The sequence below is a fragment of the Tachypleus tridentatus genome, chromosome 7 (assembly GCF_004210375.1).
Source record: "Tachypleus tridentatus isolate NWPU-2018 chromosome 7, ASM421037v1, whole genome shotgun sequence".
In the NCBI taxonomy this organism is placed as follows: Eukaryota; Metazoa; Arthropoda; class Merostomata; order Xiphosura; family Limulidae; genus Tachypleus; species Tachypleus tridentatus.
The window spans coordinates 35,226,424-35,237,421 of record NC_134831.1 but is presented as its reverse complement, the minus strand read 5'-3'; the positions used below and the strand labels follow the sequence as shown (position 1 = coordinate 35,237,421).

At 31.1% G+C, this 10,998-nt stretch overlaps 1 protein-coding gene across 1 annotated transcript in view; it reads right to left on the bottom strand.

Annotated features, from left to right (window-relative positions):
- The window catches only part of LOC143257649 (putative ATP-dependent RNA helicase DDX4), a 44,311-nt gene extending 34,973 nt beyond the window's left edge, over nt 1-9,338 (bottom strand). Inside the window, 1 exon segment of the mRNA XM_076516693.1 lies at nt 9,203-9,338. Coding sequence (XP_076372808.1) covers nt 9,203-9,338 — 136 coding nt within the window.
- Between the last annotated feature and the right edge of the window lie 1,660 nt (nt 9,339-10,998).

Here is a 10,998-nt window from a genome sequence, read left to right as displayed (position 1 = left end):
CAATAACTTCCAAGCTTTCCTGAACAACTTTCAGTTTTAATGCTGCAACATGAGTGTGTTTTATTTCATTTGTTAGAAGTTTAATTATTTAACACAAACCCTCATGAAGGAAGACATATACTAGAAACGTTTCGGATGATGTACAATTCTGTTTCTTTGATTTGGCTTGCTAAATTCTTAACAACTCAAGAGGTAGTAAAAGTTCATTCAGGGATTGGAGATGAAACCATGACAGTTTAGGAGTATACTGGGTTTCCTTTGAATTTTAACTCACGCGTGTTTGAAGATCTTACCAACCAATAAGATTTAGTGACAGAGAGAAAACTAAAATAATTTAAAACGACAATTGTGTAAAACGTCTATTCACAAGTTTCAAGAATATTTCAATCTTGCAGTAATATTTTCTACAGCAAGTAGCAACCTTTAGGAAGACAAATTTATTCAATGTTAGAATTCGCAAGTCTAGACTGACGTATGAATGTTTATACTTTCTATTACTAGACGATCTTATGTGCTAATTTGAAACTCAATACCAAACAAAATTAAAATCAAATCGTCTACAGTTAGGTGGCTAATGGATTTTGTCATTAAATCATTCAAGAATTTGAATAGAGAAGTACAAAAATCATAAATAAATTCGGAATTATAAATAAATAAAGACAGATTCATAGCTACGAATACTTATATTTTTAAGAATATTCGGAAAGACTAAAATATGCGATTAAAGTTTAGTTCATAATGTCTTATTAATTATATTTTTTTTTTTCCACTGGTAGTGTTCTTTTGTTCCAGGCTGAGAAGAATATGTTGAAATCTTTATCGTACGGTTTTTCCTAAGATACGCTATTGAAGTATACATAAACACTTGAGTGCTTTTGATTTGTTCGTTATGAGATGTTATTTGATTCGAATAGCATGAGACCGAAAGCATGTTTACAGATAAAGGAGATTATTTATCACACGTTTGAAAGCCCGTTTAAGGGAGATATCGTATATATAGGAAATATCATCTTTACATATCAATTTGCCACTTACATCTTTATCTTGGGTACAGAAAACACATCAAATTGGAAATATCAGGATCAAACCTTTTTAATTTTAGCACGTATAATACTATATTAATCTGAAGCACTCTTAACACACAGAAGAAAGGCTTAGATATTATGGAAAAATAAGAACATTTTAACATTTTCAAAACTGCACAATGTAATATCTGTCTTCCAACTAGAAGACAAAAAGGCAAGAGGCTTTCGAAACATCGTTCTCGTGTTTCTACAACAACACAGTAACCGTCCATTCAACTTACTTTCATTATTATTGGATTATTCGTTTGACGATATACATACTACTAATTCTCCTCTTCTGGAGTAGCTTCTGGTATTTTCTAGTTTTAAAGTGAAATGGTGACTCAATTTTTGTCTTACAATAGCCGATTAATAGAATATTTTAGTTATATTTTATCAGTAATAGATGATTGTCTTTGACATTAAAAATAATTTAGTTTTAACATCATAGAGAATTAGATGTTTCTAAAGTTGCTTGTCAAGTTCTGCATTTTTTAAATTATTTTTTGTCAACGCAAGAGCAAGGCGCATATGGCCAGGCTACCATACTGACTTACCCTAGGGTTACTTCTTGTTTTATCGAAAATAATGATATGTTTGAAACAATAATGAACAGAGCTCTAGGTTTTAAACAATACGTTAGTAGTAAAGATTCAGTGCTATAAATATTACACAAACTACATAAACAATCCAAAGTTACCTCACAATGATGATCAAATGGTTTCATAACTACAAGTAATTTAGCAGTAAGTTTGAGGGCTTAAAGCACTAAAAAGCCAGGTTTGATACTTGTGACGAAGATAACACGAGTCTGTCATATATACAAGAACAGTTTAAAACTATCTATGTGAGAGCTATTTGGTTGTGTTACGATAACAGTAACATTTTTGTACCTAGTTTTAATACATATTTTCTATAATCAAGTGTAGAAAAAAGAAAGCTTATTATATATACATTTATTCCTATTTCTCATTCGGTTCACTTGAAAGAAACGAAAATCTTAAATGTTTTTCTTAATGAGGTCAAATACAATGAACGCAGTCGGATGACTTTGTGGAGGCTTTAAAAGTCATTTGTATGTCGTCGAGTCAACAATCCTATATGAATGGGACAGCAGAGCACGAAATCATCATCACCAGATAAAGAAGTAATAGCCATGCGGAGTCAACCTAATATCAGGATCAGGAAAACAATGAATCTTAAAGTTTGGTTGTTGACACTAAGAAAGAAACATCACCTCCACTCCACATAAAACTGGGCTTGATGAAGCAGTTTGTAAAGGCGTTAGATAAAGATGGCGAATGTTTTTTAAGTGTCTCCTTGGGCATTTTCCGGGTCTTTCAGAAGTTAAATTTTCCAATCTTTAAATACTTGAATTAAATCCCTTTATTTCTTCTTCTTTTGAAGAGAAAACAATTTGAGATATTTCAGCTTCTTTTGATATGACAGTTCTTCCGTCTCAGGCGCCATTTTAGTAACCCTTCTCTGAATCCTTTCCAACAATTTGATGACTTATCCAAAGTGAGAGACGTAAGGAACCTGGTTACGCACGTGCTTTCAGTTTAGCCAAGTTGTCAAAATGAGAGTTAACCCCAGTAATCACTTCAAGAAAACCAGTTAAAGTTCTGGTAGCTACGGGACTGTGGTTTAAAATCAGAGGAAGCTGGTGGTTCGAGTTGAAAATTCCATTTCAGGAATGTCGTTATACATCAGTATCTATGTACAACACTAAAATCAAGTTTATTATTACAGAAGCAGATTATTGTATTATTGTTATCTGGGCATAATAGTAAGATCCATTATATTATTATGGACTCGAACTTCGTTATTTCGGAACAATGTTAATATTAAATATAAGATTATGGAACCAAACACTGTTATACGAGTACAGTGGCAAGATCCAGTATATCATTATGAAGTTGAATGTTGTTAAACGAGTACAGTGGTAAGATCCAGTGCATCATTATGAAGTTAAGTAGTGTTATACGAGTGCAGCGGTAGGGTCCAATATATCATTATGGACCCGAACATTCTTACACCCTTGTGCAAATTAATTGAAACAAATGGTCATTTTACAATATTTTCAGCATGACGGCCGGTGTAGACTTGCTGGACCCACTGATTTCCTTTAATAGTCATTCTTTTCACAAAGACGGCGTCATTAGCTGTGTTTTTAAATACGGTCGTCCTATTTGGGATATATGACGAAATTTTGAGAAATATTACGTTATTCGAAATTGCGTTAGAAGGGCAAGGAGACCAGTCAAAAAACGACTTCTTACCAACTCAATGAAGGAAAACGGTATCAATGGGGTCTGAAATTCAAGAAATGGACGCAAGAACAATGGAAGAAGGTGTTATTCAGTGATGAGACACATTTCTTCGTACAGGGTCAAAGAAGTCTGCATGTTCGCAGATCTCCAGGTGGAAACTTCGAAAATCTCATATCAATCAGTTCCAAAACATCTCTTGAAGAGGATGTTTGGGGTTTTTCAGCTACTATGGCGTCGGAGACTTACGTATCGTAGAAGATATGATGCGAAGACCACAGTACATCGAAGTTTTGCAGAGATGAGTCGTTCCAGAATTGAAAAAGAGACTTCCAGGTTGATCTGGCATTTTTCAGCAAGATCTGGCTCCGTGCCACACATCGAAACTTGTGAAGAATTTTATGACTACAACGCGAATAAAGGTGCTGGACTGGCCTGGAAACTCTCCGGACTAAAATCCTATTGAAAATCTTTGGGCGATTTGTAAATAAAGACTTCGAGGAAAAGACTGTACTAAGAAAGATAAGCTAATTGAGGCCATAATTGAGGTGTGGTACCGCAATCCGAACATTAGTAAAGATTGCAGTCAACTTGTGGACTCGATACCAAAGCGGATTAATGATCTTCTGAAAAATAAAGGTAATCATATCATGTATTAATCTGTGAATAATTTTTAGATTCTCAGAAATAAAACGCAAAAAAATGAAAAAATCGTAATTTTCCGTCTTGTTTCAATTAATTTGCACAAGGGTGTACATAAGTACAACGGTAAGGTGAAGGGTAGGAATAATAAACGTTTTTTAAATATTGCTATCAGTTTGAATTGTCTGTATTTTTAAATGTTAGTAATAGCAGTTTTTAAGAAGGTGTTTCAATATATTATATCCTACTAAATTCATAAATGTTTTTTTGTTTTTTTTAAATTTTATATTGGTTGCAAGATGGTAGAAAAGTTTGTTGTTATGAACCTGAAAGTCACATTATACATTTGATAACAATATTATATAGACTCAGAAACACGGTAAGAAATGAAACAAAAAAAACTAAAAACAGGTAGCAGAGAGGAATATTACTCACAACTAAACACTCAAACAGGCTTTCTTACGTTACGGTATATATGTAATATTGTGTAAAGTAAACGAGAGGCTCTGCAGGTGTATCGTCTGATCTCTGATGTATAAACTTACAGTTTTGGGCATGCATTCTATGTAACGGTTTTTGTTTTTGGTTTTACATAAAAAGTATCAAGTTTCCGTTGGTAGACAGAGAGAAATGTTTTTGAAAAAGATGGTTTAGTTAAGTTTGAGTGGCCATTTGGGAAAGAAATTTTAAGCATCGAACTCTAGAGTTTTTGAAAGTAAACATTAATCTTAAGTTTTTGTCACAAGCTATTATTATTTTTTAAAGACTTTTTATAGCGTGTCTCGGACAAGCCTCCAATTAATTATGTTACGTACTATGAGTTCAAATAGCCTGAAAGTAAGTTAAATTGTAATTTACTTTTAGAAGTTGATTAAATTTAGAGATGTATTAAATTTTTTATGTTTGCCAACAAGATTGATACATACAGTTTTCTTTCTTAATACAAAAATACTTTATTACACAAACAATAATGTAATTTATAATAACGTTTATTACAAATAGTGATTCATTTAAAAAAGGTTTTATAAACAGTATTAAGTCTTCTATCTGGTGTGGAACTGAATATTTTATCGCCAGTTCACGATGAGCGAATTAATTTCGAGTTGCTATAGATGCACTTCCCTTTACGGATAGTTAGCTAGCTCTTTGCTGATCAAACGTAAGTGTTTCACCGCTAAAGTTATGTAATGTCTTCGTAAAAATACTACAAAGATAATTTGCTGGAATTAAACGGTTTGTAATGTTTGATATCTATAAACTTTCCTGGTAAAATACTTGTAGTTTCCCAGTTAATGAGTTTTAGTCAAATTTACAGCTTCCAAAGTTTATATTACATCAACTTTAGGAAATCAACAATATATATATATATATACTGTCTTTTGGCGCGTCGAGTTAAAAATATTAGGCGAGGTTCTATAAATTTCTGCTGGCGTAACAATACTTGACGATATGCTAGTAGTTTTTTAAAACATATATTGGTAATATTTACATTCGATAATCTTCAACAAATTTATGAAATGTGTGGTAATTTCGCAATATAGGTTTAACAAACATCTATACTAAAATAAATGCATAATAGCAAATTTGTCACACTCTAAAGAGCTAGTAGATTTAAGATTTATTTTAAACTTTTGTAACTTCTTTAAGCTTTGTGATTTTTAGAACTGTTCAAAACCCTTTCTGAAAATATCGACAAGTTTTGTTGCAGGGGATATTGGGACAGTAAAGTTTTGTAACGTTGTACATAACCTAAAGTTTTGAGAAAGTCTTCTCATACCTATAAATCTAACTAACACGATGTCTCAAGGGATTGTATACATTACAGGTCTTATACAGTTGGTAAACTATAAACCTTGAATGCTGTAACTGTGAGTAACATTTACTAAGCGGGAATTTCAAATGTTTGTCGAGGGAAATTTATAAATGTATAAAATGTATTTTACTTGAAGTAAAATTGTATCCCAAGACGGCTGATATGGGTATTAAAACTTTTATTAAAATAAAGTAGAGAAGAACGTTTCGACCTGAAGATGACCTAAGAAGGTCTAAACGTTGATCTCTACTTTGTTTTAATAAAAGTTTAATACCATACCATCTTGAATCAATATAAACAATACACCACTGTTTACGTACACACATGTCGATTCGTATACTCGAGAATTTTCTACAGATTTAACAGTACAAGCTGTGCACGTTTCTAAATATAAATTTAACTTAAACAAACATCGATATTAAAACAGACATTTGATAGTAAATCTGTCACACAAGGTACGTGGATAGGGTCTACAGGGAGAAAGGAAACGGATTATGCTACCCAGGGACACAAATTCAAATATAGTAGGAGCTGGCTTGTTTGGTAACACGATTAACTCAGCTGTAAGGGAAGTTTTGAGCTAGGACTAAGCAGTTGTGAGGGTCAGATAAAGCTAAATGCCAAGACAGTAAGAGGCAGAAAAAAAGTTTAGCATAGAACATTAGTATAGAAGCAATTATAAGGATAGGCTTAATTGGTACTATTGTAATGCTAGAAGCATAAAAAATGGTAGGAATGGAGGATTTTGTATAATTTGAATAACTTAAACATGGATATCGTAGATGATTCTGATGACAGAAGTTTCTTTGAAACATTAGTTTTTAAGCTATTTAAAAGAAAAAGAGTATTAAAGGGGGAGGATAGAAGTTACATCCAGTTGAAGTTGAAGATATAAGATATAGTAGTAAGACAACTGAATCCACTTGGGATTCTAATGTTATAAAGAGAAAAGGCTTTTAGTAGGAATTTGTTACGGATCATCAAATAATGTTGATGAAATTAGTGAGAAACTTTACATACAATAAGTTTAAGATCTCAGCTCTTAATGAAAGCATAATAATGGGTGATTTTAATTTCATGTATTTAGACTGGGTAAATGGTAGAGTCAAACTACGAAGATTTGTTTGTTTTGAATTTCGCGCAAAGCTACACGAGGGCTATCTGCGTTAGCCGTTCCTGATTTAACAATGTAAGACTAGAGAGAAGTCAACTAGTCATCACCACCCACCGCCAACTTTTGGGCTACTCTTTTACCAACGAGTAGTGAGATTGACCGTAACATTGTAATACCCCCACGGCTGAAAGGCAAACATGTTTGGTGTGACGGGGATTCGAACCTGCGACCCTCAGATTACGAATCGAGTCAAGTGTCTTGTCCACCTGGCCATGCCAGATTTAGACTACGAAGACGAAATGTTTCTGGAAACTTTTGAGATGGATTTCTTCAGCAGTCAGTCAAGAAAACTACTAGAAATAATGTTATTTTAGACTTATTGCTAACTTCTAATTCTGAAATGATCAAGAGAGTAGAAACTGGGGAAACTCTAAGTGCAATTCATCATTGCTTCATTTGGTTTGATGTTTTGCTGAATGTAAGATAAGGAATAATGATATTTTTGTTACAACTTATAAAAACAAATTTTGAAAGGATGAGACAAGAATTATCTGTTGTGAATTGAGCAGCTGAGTTATTTGAAGACGTTGATCAGATGTGGAAAAAATTTTAAAGATATTGTTTAAATATTCAAGGTGAATATATACTTTATAAAAAGAAAATGAGAGCTACAAATAGCAAAAACAACTTGGCTCACAAAACAGTTTAAAAAATAAAATTAACTAAAAGCATAACGAATTTAAAAAACTGAAATTTACTGGCATTATAAGAGATTTCTAAAAAATCAATAAAGTTGTTGAAATAGGAAATTAAGACACCAAAAAGGTTGTATGTTAAACTGAACATATAAACATTAAAAATAAGGATTTTGTTAAATGCATTAAGGGTAAACAAAATGCTAGAATAGGAGTAGAACCCTTGAAGGATGACAAAGAAAGGTTCGTATCTGATGAATTTGAGATTCTGGGTTATTAAAGTTTGTTTTTCTTCGGTTTTCTAATCAAAATAGAAGCAGTGTTCCACATCTTATCAGCTGATAATCGGAAAAGAGATCAAAAAAGATTACTCCATTAATTCTTACCTTGTTTAGAAAAAATTGGGAAGTGTAGTTTAAAACACAATAAGTCTCCAGGGTTAGATAATATTTTTGTAAGGGATATAAAGGAGGTTAAAGACTGGATATATGAGCAACTTGCTACTATTTTCTTCAGTCCATGAATAGTGGGCTGGTACCAGACGATTGAAATTTAGTTAATGTAACTCCTTTTTTTTAAAGGGAGGGATAAAATTGTCTCAATAATTATATGCCCATTAGTCTTTATTAAGGAAAATCTTGCTTTAAAAAAAAGTTCATATTCAGGATAAAGCTGTAGATCTCCTGTATCTGAAATTTCAGAAAGAATTTGACAAGGTGCCACTTATAAGGCTTGTAAAAAATTGTATCTGTGAGTGTGGAGGATAAGGTATCATATTGGATAGAAGAGTGGTTTGATGGAGAAAGTAGAGGTTGTTACAAATGGAGTTCAGTCTGACTAAATTAATATCACAATTGGGGTACCTCAGGACTTTCTTAGGATTTTTGCTCTTTCTCAGTGATCTAGATGAAGTTAATAGATTATTTCAATTTTGCTCATGATATTAAGGTCTTTGGTTTTGCTGACTATTAAGAGGATGCTGCTGATTTACAAAATATTTTAGATCATTTAACGAGTTGAATAAATAAATGGCGGATAGGTTTTAATTATAATAAATTCAAGGTAATTAATGTGGATAATCATAATTTAAATTATAAGTACAATTTGGAGGGTAATAATCTTTTAACAATGTTATGAAGTAAAGGGATATTAATGTAATAGTCTGTTAGTCTCCAAAGCCATCCAAACATTGTGTTGTTGCCATTGATAAGGCAAATAGGATTTTTGGTTGTTGTTACAGAACAAAAGAGATTATAATTTCACTGCATAGGTCACTGGTTACCTATCGTCATCATTATTATCATAATTATCGTCATCATCATTAATATCATCATTAGTATCATCATCATCTTCATCATTATTAATATCATCATCATCATCATTGGTATCATTATCATCATCATCATTAGTATCATTATCATCATCATCATTGGTATCATTATCATCATCATCATTGGTATCATTATCATCATCATCATCATTGGTATCATTATCATCATCATCATTGGTATCATTATCATCATCATCATCATTGGTATCATTATCATCATCATCATTGGTATGATTATGATCATCATCATTGGTATCATTATCATCATCGTCACCATTAGTATTAATAATATCATTAGTATCATTATCGTCGTCATCATTATTATCATCATCAACGTCATCATCATTAATATCATCATTAGTATCATCATCATCGTCATCATTAATATAATCATCATCATCATCATACATCATTAGTATCATCACTATTATCATCATCATCATTATTATATCCTCATAATCATCACCATCATTAGTATCATCACATCATCATTAGTATCATCATCATCATTAGTAATCATCATCATTATCATTAGTATCATCATAAATCATCATCGTTAGCATCATTATCACCATTAGTATCATCATCATAATCATTATCATTAATATCATCATTACTATCATCATCATCATCATTAGTATCATCATCATAATCAGTATCGTTAGTATCATCATAATCATCATTTGTATCATCATCGACATCATCATTAGTATCATCATCGTCATCATTATTAGTATCATCATCATAATCATTATGATTAGTATCATCATCATCATAATTATCATTCGTCTATTATCATTGTCATCATCATTAGTATCATCATCATCATCATCATTGGTATCATTATCATCATCATCATTATAAGTATCATCATCATCATCAATAGTATAATTATCATCATCATCTTCATTAGTATCATTATCATCATCATCATTAGTATCATCATCATCATTATCTTCATGAGTATAATTATCATCATCACATCATTAGTATCATCATCATCATTATCATTAGTAATCATCATCATCATTACTATCATTATCATTAGTATACTATCATCATCATTAATATCATCATTAGTATCATCATCATCATTATCATCATCATAATCATAATACTATCATCATTAGTATTATCATCATCATCATCATCACAATTAGTATCATCATAATATCATCATCATAATTGGGTATCATCATTAGTATCTTCATCATCATCATTGTCATCATCCTCATTAGTATCTTCATCATCATTATCATCACTATCATCATTAGTATCTTCATCATCATTAGTATCTTCATCATCATTGTCATAATCATCATCATATTATCATATATCATTAGTATCATCAATCATCATCATCCTTAGTAATCATCATAATATCATCATTAGTATCATCATCATCATCATACTATTAGTATCATCATTACTATCATAATCATATTATCTATCAATCATCATCATCATAATATCATCATTTTAGTATCATTACATTATTTAATACTAATATCTACTATCTTCTTTAGTATCATTACATTACATCAAGCATCATCATTGGTGTCATTACATCAATAATATCATTATGGTATCATTACATTACTATCATCATTACATATTGGTATTCATCATTAATACTCATATTGGTGTCATTATCACAATACTACTATTGGTATACATTATCATCATCATCATTGTATTATCATTACTATCATCATCACCATTAGTATCACTACATCATCGTCACTATTATATTAATCATCATGTCATTAATATATTATTATCATCAAATCAATACTCATACATTACTATTAGTCATTAATATTATCATTACTATATTATAATTCATTCATAATCATCATCATCATCATTAGTATCATCACTATTATTATTCATCATCATATTAGTATCCTCATACTATCTACCACCATCATTAGTAATTACTACATTACTATTAGTATTATTATTAATAATATCATCATCATATTAGTATTATCATAATCATCATCATTAGTATCATTATTATCATATCAATACTATCATTAGTATCATCATCATACTAATATAATAATA